The sequence below is a fragment of the Anguilla rostrata genome, chromosome 16 (genome assembly GCF_018555375.3).
Source record: "Anguilla rostrata isolate EN2019 chromosome 16, ASM1855537v3, whole genome shotgun sequence".
In the NCBI taxonomy this organism is placed as follows: Eukaryota; Metazoa; Chordata; class Actinopteri; order Anguilliformes; family Anguillidae; genus Anguilla; species Anguilla rostrata.
In genome coordinates, this window is record NC_057948.1 from 24,917,747 (window position 1) to 24,937,447 (window position 19,701).

Below are 19,701 nucleotides of genomic sequence, written 5' to 3' on the forward strand. Positions count from 1 at the left end.
TTGGTTTTCTCTCTGATTTTGTTACTCCTCATATCTATGGCTGGAAGTCAAGTTATGTTTTGCTGTTAAAGTGATGCATAATAACTGTGGTTGTGTAAAAAGTTAAAACTCTTCGTGTTTTATGTTAATTTTCCTCATATTTTGTGTTTAAAACAGTCCTAGATTGCACAAATCAAGCCATCGGTCTCCCCATTGAATATCATTGTATCAGTGCTGTAGTTGTGGTCTCTGTGCTTTCCATCAATTTAATAACTTCTGCCATTTCCAGCATGGCTTTTTCATGGAATTAAATTTAGAGTAGGAGTGTCAAACCCCAGTCCTGGAGGGCCACATTGTCTTCTGTTATTTGTGGTCTCCTTTCAGTCAGCAGCCAACTATTGCCTTAAGAGCCCACGTACCTTGTTCTCAAGTCAACAAATGCTGAATCACTGCTGAAACACATCAAAAACCTGTGTGGCCTGTCAGGACTGGAGTTTGTCGACCCCCGTTTGGAATATGCCATTAGCACTTTTGGAAGAACTTGGAATGGTTTTAGCTCTTCAGTGTGACTATCGGACACCATTTTGCCAATAGCATGTTCCTACTTCAAGACCTTTCTTATTTTTCCACAGAAAACCAACTGTTTTCACTATAATACAGAGGGGCATTTCTTCAATTACATGTAGGCTACACATAAAGATTGTTTTATACTGTACATTCTGATCAGTTTAACCATGGCTCAGCAATACAAACTGTAAGGCCCACATCATTTTAAAGGGCCATTAGTGGAATATGAAACAGAAATACAAAACATCTGTAAATTGTAAAGAATATGCTTGAACTCCTGAAATGGTCGGAGCTCATTAAATACAGGAGAGCCCAGCTAGATATTAGAGACTATCGGCATTTTTGTTTGGGATAGTTTTGCCATTTTAATTTATTACCACTAGTGGGCACTATAGGGCAGGTTGAGAAGCCTATGAGAAAGTAATTGAAAGTCGTCAAGGCCCCGACCAGTGTCGCAAAACCCTTTCAGCAGCTATGAAAAAAGCTACTACACAGACGAGACGTATGCTCCGTGCTGTCCGTTAAAAGCGCTATTCTGGTTCATTTAAGTAACCTATGACGTTGCATGGCCGGAACTTTATATATTGTTACATTTCAGGTAAAACCGGAACTTTATATGTACATTAGGAAAGACTTTATAGAGTACAGTCTCCTAAGTGGTGAACGGACAGCCCGTGGTCGTTGAGTGAGGCTCTGGGGATTTTCAGAAAACAGATCAGTCGAGGAGAGAGAAATCTGCCTGGATAAACAACAGTAGACGCCGCGATGAGGCAGGAATGGGGACTTCACCACGGGCCCAAATGACAAACGGAAAGGAATTTCTGCTTTAGCCATCTGAAAAACAGATGAAGACTCACTTCTGAGAATACTTCTTTAGCTTGCTAGTTCGCGACAGAAAAGGGAAAAGACGACATTCTCATTTTACAAGGTTAGCGAGCAAGCCAGCCAACTCGTAGCCCTCCGTCGTCTCTCCCTCCATCCCCTGCTAGGTTTCGCTAGCCAGCATCGGGCCTTTGGTTTTGTGTTGTCAGTTTCACAGCCCGGCTGTTGACGTTCGTTTGCAGTATCACTTAGCTAGACTCCTATCTCCCTTTTCAGTTTATTCGCCTTTTGGCCTGCTAACAAAGGGTTTTAATTGAAAACGGAGCCTCGTACGAATACCGTCGTGTCAGGTCTTGCTTACAGGTAAGTTAGTCTACTTATCCTTTTTAAAATATAAGATGGCTAGCAAGCAGACTGCCCTGCTAGGTATCTGGCTTTTGTTGACGTTAATAGTTAGCTCAGTAGGCTAGCTAGATCTAGCTAACGTTACTTCGAATTGGGCTCGTTTCTCGTGGTTTCTCACCTGTGGTTTAACGTTAGTCTGTCTGAGCGTTAGTTAGGTGAAGCAGACAGAGGAATTAGTACTAGTCTAGATACTTTAGCGAACAAGCGCGTTTGTTAGCTAACTAGCACATAAAGTATAAGAGAACTGAACCTCACTGGGCGACTGTGTTTGCTAGCTGGTTAGCTAACGATACTAAAACTCTAAGCTAGCTATTTACCAATAGTCACTGATTAACTAGCTACTAAATATAACTAGCTTGCTGTTTTCTCTTCCTTCAAGTAAGACGGCTAGCTAACTTGTCACCACCAGACTAATGAATTAACCAACAAAGGGTATGGCTACCCATAGCTATGCAATTTTCGCGTTCAGTGTCACACTTTTTTCTTAAGTTAGACTGGGCCATTTTTGATTTTCTAGACAATTAAAAAAGATGCCCTAGCTAAATAGCTATCTACGAACATAAATGCTAGCACGCTAAACTGGATCTAAGTTTCAGAGCTAGATATCACAAGTTTTACCGAGCAAGTTAGTCATTTTTGTATACTAGCTAGATACACTGGTAACAAAGTTATTTAGCAGCACTGGTATATAGGTGCTAAATGCCTCCAATGTACATATAAATGTAATTATAGTCTTTCCCCCCAACTAGTTAACTATGACTTGGATAGATAATGAGTATGGTATCTTAAGTGGAAAGGAAGTTGTCCTCTTAACTAACTAGCCCAAGCGGACTATTCTGTTTGTTTCAGATTCAGAACTCAAGATCGGTCAGTGTGAAAAAGATGCTGTAACATATACACAGGTTTTTTGTTACCAATGCTGCTATATGGCTTACGATAATTAAACACGAGGACTTCTGTCGGTTCTGTTTCGAAAGAGGACAGCATGTCTTGCTAGTACGGTTTATTATTGGAAAGCTGAGGTAACTTAATTATTACACTTATTAACGTTAGGTCGCTGAAATGATCGATTGTGTGGTTCTTTGCAGAACAGATAGTCGACTTGCTTTGTGCATTAGCTATATCACGTTCTAGCTAAGTCAACTAGGTCAACTGTTTCTGCTGCTACTTCTGGATTCAGATATAGGGCGTAGTGGTACTCAAATCCGTTTTCAGTTCGCTTGGTGGTTAAGGTTTGCTGATATAAATATGCACTTGCTTTGACACCCGAGTGTAGCTCTCCCTCATTGCATTGTAAATTACATTTTGGATGAAATGTGTATGGTGACTACCTCTTTCCCTTTCCATAATGATTTGACTAGACCTCACAGGTTCAGGAGCTGGATGAAAGGACAACTAGGACCATGCTGCTTATCCTCTTTCTCCAAGGGAACTTGTCATTGCCTCTTCCCCTGGCATGGTGCTCATTGGGTACATTTTAGGCTTTGTCCTCAGAAGGCTTGAACAGCACTCCTGGCCTTCGGACTAAATGGCTTCACCGCATTTTGAGAAATTAGATTTCAGCAGCCTCATCTAAGTCAAATAGGATTACTTCGTTAAGCACACATTAGTTTTCCTCTGGGCAGCTGTCAAATGACTGAAAGTACAGTAATTTGTTGAAAACTAGAAGAGCAGAAATGTAACTCTTGATTAAGTAGAAGGCTAGAAGCCTGAAATAGAACCTGTTCTGAATTCATACACATCCCTGGTAGCTATGACAACTTTCAAGACCTAGAGGAGCATCCATATTGCGGAATGATGTCGCACTGCAAAAGAATGACGTTGACATCAATAGAAAGATTTTACTTGTTTCAGGATATTTTTATTCACTCAGCAGTATGCTTCCATGGGGATGTCTGTTTGCACTTCCACAGATTAAATAACATTTTTAATTTCTCATATTACTTGGTGCGTCATGCATGAGTGTTTTGCCAGTTTACTGTCCTGTTCAGTCTCCAGTATTTCAGTCTCTCTCATTCATTCGATTGCTCCGATGCAGGTCTGCTTTTCCCCCAGAGGCCTCCGTGACTTTGTGTGGCTGCTGTCTGCTCTGAGGCACTGTGGCCCATCGCTGGGATTAGGGGCCGCAGAGCAGCGTAGGTTGGGGCTGTAGTTCCCTGGTGGGACCTCTACCTCAGCACCCCTGGGGAGGGGGGGTGACTCCCAATCCTCCCCACTGCCTGAAGCTTTCCCCCCTACACACCATTCCGCCGCACCCGTGCCATTTAATTCCTCTCTGCATATGCAGCAGCAGAATAGCTGTGCGCTGCGCTACATGCTAAAGCCCTTGTGCTGTGAGCATGGAAATGATCCATTGTACTGAGGAACAGGAAAAATTAACCAAAATATATATATATATATATATACCCTCACTGTCTATAGATAATCATGCATAACTCCCAGAGCCTAATTCATGTAATCCCCTGCTTTATGAGATGGTCCTTCTTAAAGTTAGGCAAATTCTTCCTGTTGATGTAGTTGGGGAGAAATCTGCTCCTGTCTAAAACTTAAAGGAGTACCATGGTGATTTTCACACTTTCTCGGTTTTATGTGCTATTTGCACAAGAGGCATTGAAGAAACACAATGAGCAAAGTATTAAATATGTCCGTTCTGTATTTTTGGAGAAATATGCGTTTTAAATTCATCGTCCTATTTTCAGCCGGTTGAGAAAGTTGTCATTTTGCTACGTCACTAATACAGTAACTACTCCCATTTCCACGCCCCGTAAAGAAATCTGACAGCACACACCGTCCTGCTGTTCAGACAATGCAAATATTTGACTAACGTTAGGTTCACTTAAATTAGAGTGCCTTTAGATTATTTCTGGTTATATTCATTTAGCTAGCTAGCTAACGTTAGCTAGCTAAGAGGTTTGCTTTCATAAGACAATGTTATCGATAACGTTAGCTTGCTAGTTTGCTTTTATGAGGACGTTATAGCTGTGCTTTTATCTTAACTTGGCTAGCTAGATATCAAGAATTATAATTGGATATAAGTCAACGTCCTTACCTTAGCTATCTACCGATACTTGATATACTAGCCCTACTAAGCTAGCTAGCTTGTGAAAATTCAGTCTCCCAAAGAGAGCGTATCATGGGGGTAGCTATGGAAACGGGGCACGGTCTGTCAATCATAGCTAACTGACAGTTCTCATTACCACGCCCAGACGGTTCGGGTGAATTTTTATTGTGGGAAATTTAGGCTTAGAAAAATACGTTTTAAAGTACATTGAAATGGATGAAGAATAAAAAATTATGCACATTTGTTTCGTTGTTGCCTGACGACAACTGGGAAGTGTCACGTTCAACCACCATGGTACTCCTTTAAGGCATACTGTGCATGAGTTTTAGGCTAGCTGTGGTCCTGTGTTTACAATCAAAGAAGTCTTTTCCCTGCTCATCCCTGCCCACTCACCTTCGTTTTTATATATTTTTTCCATTTTTATTGTTATATATCAGTTTTTTAATGGCTGTCACCATCAGGGAAAAGCAATTCCAAGGTTGACGCTGGCTTTTGAACAAACCCTGTCAGCTTGTCATTTTGCTTTGCTGTACATGTGCTTTTTTACCTCTGCCATTGCAGTAGATACTAGCTACAAACCATTCATTTAAGTGCTACAAATGCTCCACTGAAACCGATCCCACCCCTCAGGGTGTGTAGCCACACCCACCCCTCCCCACGCAGAAGAGTGCAACACACCAATAAATAGAAATACAGGTGGAGGAGTACATATTTGGCAAATGTGTGCAAAAAATGATTGGCAGTACATCATATATATATGACTGATCATGGTTATTTTATAACACCTTCAAGTTAAAAATCCTGTGTAGTATGACTTTAAAGTACAAATTCATCGGATTTATGCTTATGGTGACTTGTCTTTGTCATTTCAGAATCTTATATTCATGTGTAGGTACTTCTCCTCACCAGTCGAGCTGTGTTAATTCAGTGTTCCTATGTTTTAAACGGTTCCATTTTTTCCATCTGTAGAGATGGTGCAAATTATTTAGTGTTTCCCTTGCCTCAATCTCCCACCGTGCATTGCAGTCTTTGTTTATGATGTCTGAGATGCTTGATGGGAATTGTATTGCAATGCCTAATTGGAAGACCACTGTGACCGGGTTGTAAATTGTGGTGTGAGGAAGTGGGGTTCTTAGTAGTGGGCAGTATTTGTGGTGAGATTGCAGATTAGGGGTTACTCCCCCATGTTGATTTCTGGCCCAGGCAGCCAGGAGGGTGTGGGTATCTTTAAAACCCTGCCCCGTGCAGGGCACGCCTCACCCAGTGGGTCGCTGGGGAGGAGCTGGGAGGGGGTGGGCTGGTATCAGTAACCCCCCCCGTGTCAGGCCGGTCTCAGACAGTGAGTCGCTGGGGGAGGAGGGTCCGGGGGCGGGGCTCTGCCTCAGGGCCTGTGTTTGCAGTCTGTGGCATTCCAGCGCAAGCTTAGCATTCAGCTCGGCGTGTTTTTTCCTGTCTCTGGTATGCTGCCGTTTACATGGGCTGCATACATTTGCAAGACTAATGAAGATGCTGGGGGTGAAGTGTGTACTGTCCAGTGGCTTTGTGCAAATGAAAACGAATGCTGGCTCTGAGTTTATTTAAAAAGGCATCTGTTGAAACGTCTCGTGTTCTCTGTGTATGAAGTCCCCTGGTGTTGTGTAACACGAGAAGACCGTCTCCTACCGAATGTCTCTGAAACAGTCCAGACAGTATTGCCGGGTTTTGGTAATATGAAAATGCGGCTCATTTCCCCTGATATAAGGTGGGACTGGGAACTGATGTTTCTTTTTCTGTGTTTTTACACTGGATATGGACGGGTCGGTGGACACGTTGGTCAGTTTCTGTTTGAATTGCAGAAACTGTGGAACACATCAGTTTTTGGTGTAATATCTGGTTTGAGATTAGCTATGCTTTAGAAGCAAGTATAGGGTTGTACAGTAATGTCAAGCCTGCCTCTGTCTAAGCTTGGGTGAATTTTGGAGATAAACTATCCTAGCTGATTACATTTTTATCAAAGCGTGGTTGCTTTTGTCCTCTGAAAGAGCTCTAATGCTCATTTCCTTCACTGCTGGAGCTCGGCCTGCAGCCTGACCAGATCGCTGTCGGTGAGAGGGAATCTCCGCACGTCCCAAACCTCAGGCTGAGGATCCCTAGTGAGGTTCAGCAGGGTCCACGTCCCACACGCGCGCACGCTCCGCTCACAGCTGTGTGTGCGCTAGTGCCACTCCAGCGGAGCAGAGAAGTAGGCTAATGAGTGCAGCTGATGGGCCTCTAAACAGATGGCCACTTTCATAATTCATAAGATAGGAGATTCGGGGGCTTGAGGTGACTCTGCTGAAGCGTGAGAGATTCTCTCTTCCTCCATTTAAGGAAGGCTGTCAGAAAGGGAGGGGGAGGGGCCTTGCCATTTGGGAGTATTTTAGAGAGGCGGGAGAGAGGAGAAGGAAGGCTAAATTCCTGTTGCAGAGTGAGTGACGTGGGATAATGATGAGCTGGTTGGGTTAGGAGAAAGAGTGAGAGAGTGTGAGTGGTTGTTTGGGGGGATTGATATAGAATGGAGTGAGAGAGAATGGCTCTTTGGGTGGGATTGATATTTTGTGGAGTGAGTGACAGAGAGTGTGGATGTTTGGGGAGATTGATGTAGAATGGAGGGAGTGAGGGAGAGTGAGAGGAGAAAGGGATGAATGGCTTTTCCTCATCTTGTACTCTATTACTGCAAAATGCTAACTGGGTTCACTCATAGCCTATAGCATTTTTGCTCTGTTCTGCTCAGTCACTTGGGTGTATATAGTCTCTGTTTGAAATGTCCTTGTGCTGTACACTGTGTAGCTCAGGTTCTGTCTTGTTTGAAATATCCTTGTGCTGTACACTGTGTTGTTCAGGTTCTAATTCGGGAACAGCTCTGTACGCCATTCATATGACTTTCTGAAATTTGAGCGTGTTTCAGTCTGTAATAGTATGTGTTGCTCTACTCAGCATCCATTCTGTTTTGTCACCCATTCCACTATTACTGCTGTGTCTGTCTCCTGTGTCTGTTTTCCGGTTAAGGGCTATCTGCCCTTGCAGTAACATTAAACATGTTTTATTAATGTGAAAGTTAAGCAGGGCATTTTCAAAGGTGTAATTCCTAATGACAAACTGGTCTGTGAAAGTTAAGGAGTGTGAGTAATGTTGGTACTCATAGGAGAACCTCCTGCTTACTGAACACAGGGCAGTGTTCTGTGTGCTCTACAGCTCCCTCTGAGCAAGCTTTTCTTGGCCTTTCCCTCAGCACTGTTGTATTACTGGAGGTGGGAATCCTGGCAGTGTAATGTATTTTCTACCAGTAAGTACAACTGGCTGCTATTGTTTCTTTTTCCATGTAAGCACTGAAAAGCTGAGGGACAGAAAAGTGAAATTTGTCGTAGCGTAAGAGCTACATTCAGTGCCATGGCTCTTTCCTGGATTACTGGACCGTACAGCAGCCCCTGGCCCTGGCTCTGAGGGTGCTGTACTTGTGCTGGGCCGTAGCCTTCAGGAGGTTGGGGTCATCGGTTTGCTTTTTGAGGGTGTTGGGGATTACGACCCTGCTTTGTAAGTAGCAGCTTGTAAGTGTTCCTGGCTTCATCACGCTAGGCGCGAGCCTGGATTACAGCTGGCTCTGACTCATTCTCTGCCAGGAATGGGTGATGAAACAGGGCTGAGCAGTACGTCTGCCCCAGGATTCTGTTTGTTTTAAATTCCTCCACCTCCTCCTTTTCTTTTCTTTTAGAAAAATAAGATTATCTCAGCTTAAAGCCTGTTTCTGTTGTACGCTTTGCTGGAGCAGTGATGGTATCGGATGTGCTGCTGTAATGTTCACACACATTATCATAATGGAGATGTGTCATTTCCCTGTTTTTTCCCCCTCCCCTCACCACTGAAAGAGTGAGGCCTGTGTGCTGTTAAAATCACCACTGGGCTCCCAGTTTGAATCTGCTCCTCACTCCTCTCTCCCTCTGTCCTCTCTTCCCTCTCCCTCAAACAGAAGGTGGGTTGTGGGCCCCTCCGATGGACCCCTAGGAGCTAGCGCCACCGTCCCGAGTGCAGCTTCGCGGAGGGACAGCCAGGATGAAGAGTGAGGTCCCGTCTAATGCCCCGCACAGACACGAGCACCTGAAGGGGGCGCTGGCCAACCCAGAGCCCATGGAAACCGCCAAGAGCTTCACGGCAGGCGTGGAGGTGATGGCCAAGGTGGGCAGCGAGTTCATGCCGCTGTGCACCGAGCCCCGCCACCGGCCCCTGCGCGAGCCCGGCCCCGGGGCCCGCAGGGACAGCGACCGGGGCCACCCCGGGCGCAAGAAGCGCAAGAGCCAGCAGGCGGGGCCCTCGGCGCGCGCGCTGAAAGAGGGCCGCGTGAGCGGGGGGCCCCTGACCCCGTCGCGCCAGAGGACCGGTCTGCTGGAGGAGCAGAGCGAGGAGGAGCAGCGCCTGGACTCCTCCCTCAGCGAGTGCGTCTCCTCCCCCTCCTCCAGCCTGCACTTCGGCGACTCGGACACGCTCAGCTCGGAGGAGGGGGGCGGAGACGGCGAGGGCGGGGTCGTGGGCGTGGCCGGGCAGCAGCGGAAGGCGGTGCCGGCGGGGGATGGGGGCGGGGCCGCTGCGTGCGCCCGCCCCGTTCTGGGCCGGACTCCGGTGAGCCGGGTGCACAGGTGGGCGCGGCAGGAGGCGGAGCCTGTGCTGCTGAAGCGGCCCTGCCTGGCCGGCCGCCGCCCCTCGCACAGGAAGCGCTTGGTGAAGGCGGTGGCGGGCGCGGCCGGCGTGCAGCGGACTCCAAAGCAGAAGGAGCGGCTGCAGCTCCAACGCAGGAAGCGGGAGGTGATCGCCCGCAGGAAGTACGCGCTGCTCCACAGCACCAGCAGCTCCAGCGAGGAGCTGAGCAGCGATTCCTCCTCCCCGTCCTCCACAGAGGGCGAGGACGAGCTCTACGTGGACATCAGCAGCAGCAGCAGCAGCAGCAGCAGCCAGCCCGGCAGTGCAGCAGTTAGCACAGGTGAGTCTGACTGCGCTCGCTGCACCTTCACTGTGCTCAAACACAGACTGGTTTTGTTCACAGCATTCGAATCCTCAGAAGATAGCAGGACATGATGAATTATACCTGTAAGAGAAACAGGAAGTAAAAGATTATACCAGCAGGAGAAGCAGGAAGTGAAGGATTTTAATTGTAAGAGAAACAGGAAGTGAAGGATTTTGCCTGAATGGGAAACAGGAAGTGAAGGATTACATGAGCCGAACAGACACGAGATGACTCTTACATCTTGCATGCCTTGCGTCCTGCACATGGTTTAATATCCTGTTAGTATGTTGTGTTCCATAAATGTCTGTTTCCAGGGGAACGGGCATTTTCTCCCCCTCTGTTTTCACTTGTTGAGATTTTTCAGGGCAAATGGAGAAGAGAACAGTTCTTTGTTTCTTATTACTTGCATTATGTAGCCACAGTATATTAATGCCATTTGACTTTCTTCATTATGTTTATTGCATTTTTAAGTGTACTTTAGGCAGTTAAAACTAGCAACTGACAATTCCAGTGACTCAAGAAGAGTAGTGATGTTTGGAGTACTTAGTGAAGATTGAAGTATCCAGAGAAGGAGAAATGAAGCAATTTTGCTTTACCCCAGTCGCATTTGTTTTGCTCCGTTTGAGGCTTTTGTTGAATTTCATTTAGTAAGAGTGTCTCTGTAATTGAACTTCCTATTCAGGCAGTGCTTGCTCTCTCTCACAAACTCATATGAACAGGCATGCTCAGTTGGCTGTCAGGTGAGTGTTATTACGTAATACTGTACTCTGTTAACCAAGGCGGCAGGTTGCTGTATATTGCATGTACCAGACACCATTTATATAAAGTTTCTCTTAATAGAAGGTTATTGTGTGAAAGGAGAACTTTATTAACTTCGGTTGTCAGTCCCTTAGCCCTCCGGCATTGTGAGCCTGACCAGGTTGACGCTCTTATTTTAGAAATCCTCTAAATGTCTTAGCATTTGCTTTGGTAATACACCAATGTCAATGACTTCTGCTGTTGAATGCCTATGGTCTTATGTAAGTGAGGGTCTAATTAAAGGCAGCAATTCAAGCCAGCTCAACCACTGGCTAATAATATAACGCTTTCAGTCAGACTGAGGAAGCTCGTCAGAGTGAGTTCCTTTTTCAGAAGCTTTAGTGGTGGTGTCTGGAGTCAGGGCAGGTCAGAGCTGCTGCAGGTGCTCTGCTCTCTCTCTCGTTCCTGTGCAGTGCGGCTATTCTGTGGGCCCCATTCTCCTGGAGAAATGGCTCCTCCAGCGAGTTCACCCACCCGCTCCAGAGCAGGGGACATTTCTCTTAGCATTTGCTTCTTCTTCAGACTGATAGAAATTGCTGCTTAAACCTTTTAAACTTTTATACCACAGCACGCTCGTGTATACATATCAGTCAAATTCAATTTGTTAGTGTATACAGTTCAACCTGTCCAGGGTGTATTCCTCCCTCTCGCCCAGTGCATGCTGGGATGGGCTCCAGCATCCCTTGCGACCCTGAACAGGATTAAGCGGGCGTAGATAACAAACGGATGGGTGGATGTGTATACAATTCACGAGGGCCTCAATGGAAACACTTGATAGTCACGTATATGAGATATTGCTTTGTGTAAACATTTTATATCATTTACAATGTAAATATTTAGTTATTTTGTGCTTGGAAGGATGGAAAAAACTAAACTGAATCAGGGGAAAAGTGGAAGCTGTCATGCATTGAAAGGTGAACTGAATTCAGACCGGATAAATAGTATAATGAAGCTCATTCCTCCAGTCTGAAGAGTGCTGTGGTCCAGGTTTTTAAATAGCTGAAGTTTCAGCTTCAGTGGTGCAGCATGTTAACTATGCTGTGTCTATATGCTGGATTAATGGAATGAAGTCGAGCAAACCGGAATAAGTAATTGCTAATGTTCCAGCCCCCATTTTTCTAAAATGGTGGGGTCCAAAATGAGTTGTAGGTGTTGGCTTTATGTTGGTAAAATGGTAGTGATGGCTCATTCTTGAAAGTCCTGTAGCAGGCATTTAGGCCTGCACACCCAAGAAAGCAAACCTGTGTCCCTGTGGGGAATGGGCCAGCCACTTGCAGTACCCGCATTCCCCTGCAGAAACATACCCCACACCTGCTCCTCACTGTTTGGGCTGTAGGAGGGTGGGGTTAGGTTTGGGGGTAAACGAGTTCATCTTTTTTGTGAACACACATTGAGAGCCCTGTGTCTTCCCAGTGGAAATGGGTTGAAAACAGAAACAGAAGTACTGAAGAAGACTGCCAGAACATTTGGCCCTGTTGTGGCCTGAGGAATAATAAACACCTAATGAGATAAAGTTACTGAGGATTCAGGGAGACGCTTTGCCTGGCAATGACACTCATGGGTGTCATTAGTAACGCGAAGCAGGAGGCGGGGCAGTTCTGCCTGACTCACTCTGCATGTACTCATCTGTCACCTGTTTTCATTTCCATGTACGTTCACACAAATGTTTGCCTTTCAGGGAAAATGTCCAGACAGTTTCTTTACCCGAATGACCATCACTTAACCTTTTTTAAGATTTTTTTATGAGGAAGTAGAAATAATTTTGTTTTTAAAAAAAGCTTTTGGCGATCTCAGATCTGGCTATATGTCCTCATGGCTTGTGTAGTTATGTTTCCCTTTAATTCAGGTGTATTGAGTCGCAGAACCAGGCAGTTCCACCTGTGCCAATGAGACAAAAGGGCTTTCCTTCCTCTATGGCATGAGCATTGTTCTGTGCATGGCTGCGGCCTAAGCCCTGTAGCAGCTCTCTCTCAGGTAGCCTGTGTGTTAATGGAGGGTATTTTTCACACGGACGTGCAATGCATTAATAGCACAGCTGGCTTCATTTCCCCCTTAACCTAAGTACGGTAATCTCGCTATTCACTGGGGGAACGTTCTAGAAATTGACGACCGTGTGAATATCCGCAAACACAGTGAGTGTGCTAATGAACACCTTTCGCTGAGCTTTATTGTAGGCATGATCCAGTAATGCACTTAATGAACAAATGAAAAAAAGGCCAGGCTGCTTGTGTGCGAGGGCAGTGCTATTCTGGCTAAGCCCTGCTCGGTGTTCTCTGTTGAATGCTAAAACAGAATCCCTGAAATAACAGGGGGTTATCATATAATGCACCAGGCTCTATTCTGCTGTGTTCTGTGGTATGGGTTCAAAGCTTGCGTCACAAAAGAGATGACTAGGGATTTTGTTTACTGGTCTGTTTGCAGTGCTACACAGTGGTTCACCTGAACAGAGTTAGCCAAGGGGAGCGCTGCTTTGTAGAGAAGGGAAGTCTTTGCTGTCTGTATTCTCTTGCTCTCTCTCCCTCTCTCTCTCTCACTCTCCTGTTCTCTCTCTCTCTCTTCATGAGGCAGGTCACCTGCTGTGAGTATAAACATTACTTTGAAAGTCCAGCCCAGTGAGTTAAATCCCCGCTGTAGTTATTGGGGATCTCGCAACATTAGGAGAAAAATAAAGACGAGTAGGAGCTAAGGCTAATGTTCACGGTGCTCTTGTGTATGTCTGTTCTTCAGCTACCACCGAACGCCCTTACCTGTCGCACAGGTGTGTGCGAGACGCACGAGCAGTCACACGCCTGTGCGTCACCGTGTGTGTGTGTGTGCTCTCCCCTCTGTGCCAGGCGCTCTGGATGAAGACGTGGTGGTGATCGAGGCCACGCCCGCGCCCTCCGTCCAGGCCAATGAGGAGATCAACGTCACCTCCACCGACAGCGAGGTGGAGATCGTCACCGTGGGGGACGCCTACAGGTGAGTGCCGCGCTGTCTGCAGCGCTCCAGCAGTGTCTGCAGTGCTCCAGCAGTGTCTGCAGAGCTCCAGCAGTGTCTGCAGAGCTCCAGCACTGTCTGCAGCGCTCCAGCAGTGTCTGCAGCGCTCCAGCAGTGTCTGCAGCGCTCCAGCAGTGTCTGCAGCGCTCCAGCAGTGTCTGCAGCGCTCCAGCAGTGTCTGCAGCGCTCCAGCAGTGTCTGCAGCGCTCCAGCAGTGTCTGCAGCGCTCCAGCAGTGTCTGCAGCGCTCCAGCAGTGTCTGCAGAGCTCCAGCAGTGTCTGCAGCGCTCCAGCAGTGTCTGCAGCGCTCCAGCAGTGTCTGCAGCGCTCCAGCAGTGTCTGCAGCGCTCCAGCAGTGTCTGCAGCGCTCCAGCGTCTCTCAGGGCCTCGGTCCAGGGGATGCCTCTTCCGTTCGGCAGCTCCAGTCCAGAAATTACTGCCTTAATTAAACCACTCTTGCGACGTCCCAGTTCTGAGACTGCTGGACGTTTATAGAGAGCTGGAAGAAATCCTGCACACAGGCCTGTCTGGAACAGCAGGAACTTGGACAGGAACTATTGAGATTTGAGTGGCGCAGAACCAAACTGTCCCCCCCCCTGCCCCCGGCTGCTGATAGAGGTTCTCTCTCCTGTTGAAAGACTTGTGTAGATGAAGGCAGATGTTCACTGATTGGAACAGAGACGTCCTGCCTGCTCCTGAGACCGGCCCTTTCTGGTGTGGCCTGAGGCTGGACGTGGCAGCCCTCTGTGTGGGGCTGGGGTTGGGCACAAGCTCTCTGAAACCTGGCACGTCTGTAAATCACAGCTCAAGAGCTTTCCTCCGGCGAGGGTCCCCTGTGCGCTCGGCCTTCTGGGAACGTCGCGGGCCGCTGGCTGCCGGGGTCGCCCCCAGCGTGTTCTGCAGAGCCCCTGAGAGGCTGGCGGGTTCCACGTTACCGCTAACACGCGTGCATTCCACAGCTGCGTACAGCTGTCACTTAAGCCCAGGGCAAGCCCTGCATGTTCCAGGACCGAGACGTGCTTATTCTGCATAAATCTTCCATGAAAAATAGCCATTCAAGCCTCCTTGTTTTACAGAATGGGTCAAAAACATCATCACATTTAACACGCAACGTTTGGCATACGTCGATGCTAAGGGATTGTATAACACCACGCTCGACGTCTGCTGAGTAGTAATGACACCGTAACGTAAATGAAGAGTTCTTTATTTACTTAGAAAACAACGCTAAGTCTAACCTGAGTGGATTTGCTTCTGTTGTGTTTGCATATTGAGCACATCTTGCGTCAAACGCGCCAGCTGTTCGCAGCTTTTGTGTGAAGCTGTGGGGTGGTTATTCTCCCCCCCCCCCCTCGGCCCGCGCGGTCGCACCCAGGGCAGCGTGGGTCTGATTGAATGGGTCTCTGCGGAGCGCGGCGCGTCTGATCTGAAGGTGACGGATGTCTGGCGGGCCAGCAGGAGGCGGGGCCGCACCCGGGTCGCCGCGGCCGTAACGACTTCCTGCGCAGCGAGCGGCCCTGTGTAATGAACAGCGCTGTGTGCTGCGCGCTCTGTGATCCGCGCGTCCTCTCTCTCATCGCACATCGTACCTCTCTCTCCCTGTGCCTTTTACTTTTATGACCCCCCCCCCCATACTTTGGCTTTAATTGTTATTGAGGTGCCTTGGCACGCGGTTCTCAATATCATTTCCACCGGCTGTAGACAAGGAGGGTCTGGCGTCTGCCAGCTGAGTCACTTCGGCAGGCCCCCTGTAACGGCTCACCTCTGGGTGATTCCCGCTCTGTGCTCTGTGCTGGGGACCCGTCCTGCGTGCGGGCGTCCAGGTGCACCTGCTTCTCTTAGGGTTCTCTGGAGTTTAATTAGTGACACCTGCTGTTCTCTCGCTCTTGTTGAGCCCCGGTGCTGTTGCTCGAAGCTCCTGATTCACTCATTGGCAAACGGGAGCATCTGTTTGGCTGTTGAATTTTGTGGTCATTCCCAACGTGTCAGCGATTGGGGAGAGTCAGGTGAGGGCAGCGTCCCAGTCCCTATGCCCCATCACATCCTTAGCCCACAGAGTGTAGGGGCACACAGAGCAGGATAATGAATGTCCCTATCCCAAAGCCGCAGGGGTGGAGGCTCACACAATGGCCTGCTGTGTGTGTGTGGTGTATGTGTATGAGGTGTGTGCGTGTGTGCGTGTATAGATGTGTACATGTGTGCGTGCGTGACATCTGACTGCACTGTGGCCAGTTTAACTTTCACTGCCCTGAACTGTGTCCCTCAGCGGGCCAGCACAGAGCCTGGCAGGCAGGGGGGATTCCAGAAGCATCTGTGCTGTTTACAGTCACTGCAGTTGCAGGGCACTGGTGCGGGGACCTCGTGGGGCCACGTGTGTGACTCAGTCTCTCCTGCACGTTTCACTGCTTTGAAAGGCCTGATTAAAAACCTGAAAACCTTTTCCATAGTCTGATTTACGCCCACAGTTACTTCTGAGGTTAAAGTGACTGGTTTTGGCTCTTCATTTAGTTCCATATCGTGCCATATCTGTTACTTGCTCAGTGACATGACTATCTCAGATTTTCCCATTCCCTTCATAAGGTACTCAGGCTGGGTTTAATTGACTGTATTACCTGGTTCCTGAAGACATACCTCTAGAGATCTGAAGGGTAAATGGGTTGGAAACTAATGATCTGTTCTATTAGGATGTTGTTTTTGGCAGGAAATTGAGCTTGAATGTAATTATGATTTAAAAAAAATAAGTAAAGTAAACAAGAAGTTATTCCCATATAGCTGAATGGATAGGTGATGGTGACTGCTTATTGGGTGGTGATGTAGCGAAATTGTGGACTGGTGTTTAGGTTTGTACTGCAGCCTGAGATGGGGAGATGGGCTGATGAGGCTGTCTGCAGAGACAGGGATATACTGAGGGCAGACACTTCAGTGGTAGCATATCAAGCCCTAGTGTATTATGGGTAATGTGTAGAGATGCTCAGCATGGAATTTCTGGGCTAATATCGCTACCCAACGTGGCTTGTCCATCTCCCTCTGTCTCTCCTGCTTTCTCTCTCTGTCTCTCCTGCTTTCTCTCTCTGTGTCTCCTGCTTTCTCTCTCTGTCTCTCCTGCTTTCTCTCTCTGTCTCTCCTGCTTTCTCTCTCTGTGTCTCCTGCTTTCTCTCTCTGTCTCTCCTGCTTTCTCTCTCTGTCTCTCCTGCTTTCTCTCTCTGTCTCTCCTGCTTTCTCTCTCTGTGTCTCCTGCTTTCTCTCTCTGTGTCTCCTGCTTTCTCTCTCTGTGTCTCCTGCTTTCTCTCTCTGTGTCTCCTGCTTTCTCTCTCTGTCTCTCCTGCTTTCTCTCTCTGTCTCTCCTGCTTTCTCTCTCTGTGTCTCCTGCTTTCTCTCTCTGTCTCTCCTGCTTTCTCTCTCTGTCTCTCCTGCTTTCTCTCTCTGTCTCTCCTGCTTTCTCTCTCTGTGTCTCCTGCTTTCTCCCTCTGTCTCTCCTGCTTTCTCTCTCTGTCTCTCCTGCTTTCTCCCTCTGTCTCTCCTGCTTTCTCTCTCTGTCTCTCCTGCTTTCTCTCTCTGTGTCTCCTGCTTTCTCTCTCTGTCTCTCCTGCTTTCTCTCTCTGTCTCTCCTGCTTTCTCTCTCTGTGTCTCCTGCTTTCTCCCTCTGTCTCTCCTGCTTTCTCTCTCTGTCTCTCCTGCTTTCTCCCTCTGTCTCTCCTGCTTTCTCTCTCTGTCTCTCCTGCTTTCTCTCTCTGTGTCTCCTGCTTTCTCTCTCTGTCTCTCCTGCTTTCTCTCTCTGTCTCTCCTGCTTTCTCTCTCTGTGTCTCCTGCTTTCTCTCTCTGTCTCTCCTGCTTTCTCTCTCTGTGTCTCCTGCTTTCTCTCTCTGTCTCTCCTGCTTTCTCTCTCTGTCTCTCCTGCTTTCTCTCTCTGTGTCTCCTGCTTTCTCCCTCTGTCTCTCCTGCTTTCTCCCTCTGTCTCTCCTGCTTTCTCTCTCTGTCTCTCCTGCTTTCTCTCTCTGTGTCTCCTGCTTTCTCTCTCTGTCTCTCCTGCTTTCTCTCTCTGTCTCTCCTGCTTTCTCTCTCTGTCTCTCCTGCTTTCTCTCTCTGTGTCTCCTGCTTTCTCTCTCTGTGTCTCCTGCTTTCTCTCTCTGTGTCTCCTGCTTTCTCTCTCTGTCTCTCCTGCTTTCTCCCTCTGTCTCTCCTGCTTTCTCTCTCTGTCTCTCCTGCTTTCTCTCTCTGTGTCTCCTGCTTTCTCTCTCTGTGTCTCCTGCTTTCTCTCTCTGTCTCTCCTGCTTTCTCTCTCTGTCTCTCCTGCTTTCTCTCTCTGTGTCTCCTGCTTTCTCTCTCTGTGTCTCCTGCTTTCTCTCTCTGTGTCTCCTGCTTTCTCTCTCTGTCTCTCCTGCTTTCTCTCTCTGTCTCTCCTGCTTTCTCTCTCTGTCTCTCCTGCTTTCTCTCTCTGTGTCTCCTGCTTTCTCTCTCTGTGTCTCCTGCTTTCTCTCTCTGTCTCTCCTGCTTTCTCCCTCTGTCTCTCCTGCTTTCTCTCTCTGTCTCTCCATTCCAATTTCAGTCTTTCTTTCAGTCCGTTTTCTCACTCCATCCACCAGCAGAAACACAGACGCTGCTTAAAGGAATGCATTGGCCTCAAAATGCCGGTGTTGTGTGGCAGCGAGTTGGTTTTAATTAAAAATTTAAATTTATTAAAATTTTATGTATTTTTTTTTTTTTTTTTTTACATTCAGTTTTTCTGATGCCGATCTGTGGCTGGTAGGATTGCTCGTTGCTTGGCCATCCTATAAGATGCCACAGGGAAGTGCACATCAGATTAGCTGTACAGGAACCTAGTGATTTGCAAAACCGAGCACTCAGGCAGGTAGTTTTGCAGATCAAAGTACGTATTGTTTCCTCTGCCAGAGCAGTGACCTCACTCAGGTCAAAATGTATTAACAGTGGAACCTGTGGAGGCAGGCAGGCCAGCAGAGCTGGGCTGTTCTCTTTAAATGAAATGGGGGAAGGAAGAATTGGGAGGTGACTGAAAAGGAGCATTATAAATAAAGTAAGGGTGTTTATGGAGGGAGGCACAGGGGGTTGTATAAGGGCTTATTTCTGCCATGCCTATAGGTCGGCACTTCCTGTAATTGAGTGCCATGCAGTCCAGGACAGAGGACCTAGGAGGTCACTTTACTCGTAGGAGAGTGTGGCCTGGGCTGCCCTGACCTTTTCCGAGATCTGGGGGGGGGGGGGGGGTGAAGGGTCAGAGTTCATCAGGAGGAGCTGTGAAGGTTTTCTGCTGAAAGATCCTTTGTTAGTGGTTTTTGGGCTGAGAGAGCGAGATGGGGGTGAAAAGACCATAAAAGTAAGGGAGGGAGAGAGTGTTGTGAGTAACACTGGTTGTGCCTACTTTTATTTGGGCTATGCTTTGATGGATTAAAAAAAACCCCACAATAAGTCTTGGAGTTTAATGTAACAAGCCGCTGGAGTTTTTGTGGGTTGTGGGTTGTGGGTTTTGCTTGGGAACCTGGCTGCAGAACTGGCTCCTCAGCCAAACCGTTCGCACACCCCTCATAAAGGGAGATGGGGAAATGGACTCGACTCCGCACTCCTGTTTGGCTGCCGTGTGTGGGAACATTTCCCAAGGATCCGTTTGAGCACGTCTCCCCCAATTTCACTCCCGTTATTAATGTTTTCAGAGGAAGCACACGCTGATAATCACACGAGGCACATGCATTCTGAATCAGTCTGCCCCTTGTTCCCTCCGCGGCTGGAGGAGTCGTGGCCGCGGCTGGCGTGTGTGTCAGAGTGCAGTAGCGCGCGGCGTCTCTGCAGGCCGGTGGAGTGCGCTCCGGGCTCCCCGCGTCACGCCTTGCGTTTTACACGTCATGGGAACTGCGCGGCCAGGCCCGTGTGTGTTTTTCCCCCCCTCCCGCGGCCCGCCGCTCCGGGCTTGGATTCACTTCAGTTGAGGCCTGTCCTCGCTGCTTCACGGCTGCTGGCAGCGATCTGAGGAGCCTCAGAAGTCTGTGGGAGCCAATCAGCAGGCGGCAGGTTTGGCGCCCCTTTACTGCGGTGTAAAGCCGGGGTCAGATCATCAAAGGCCCCTCTCT

The 19,701-nt window shown here is 48.0% G+C and overlaps 1 protein-coding gene across 3 annotated transcripts in view; it reads left to right on the plus strand.

Annotated features, from left to right (window-relative positions):
- Positions 1–983: 983 nt before the first annotated feature.
- LOC135241974 (E3 ubiquitin-protein ligase Arkadia-like) overlaps positions 984–19,701 on the plus strand; it is a 39,276-nt gene continuing 20,558 nt past the window's right edge. Inside the window, exons 1-4 of one of the 3 annotated variants that reach the window (XM_064312805.1) lie at positions 984–1,474; positions 1,645–1,731; positions 8,820–9,824; positions 13,481–13,607. In XM_064312805.1, the coding sequence (XP_064168875.1) occupies positions 8,903–9,824; positions 13,481–13,607 (1,049 nt within the window). In that variant the 5' untranslated portion in view covers positions 984–1,474; positions 1,645–1,731; positions 8,820–8,902. Of the gene's footprint in view, positions 1,732–8,819; positions 9,825–13,480; positions 13,608–19,701 lie in introns of all 3 variants that reach the window. The other 2 variants (XM_064312804.1, XM_064312806.1) reach the window with 2 other exon arrangements.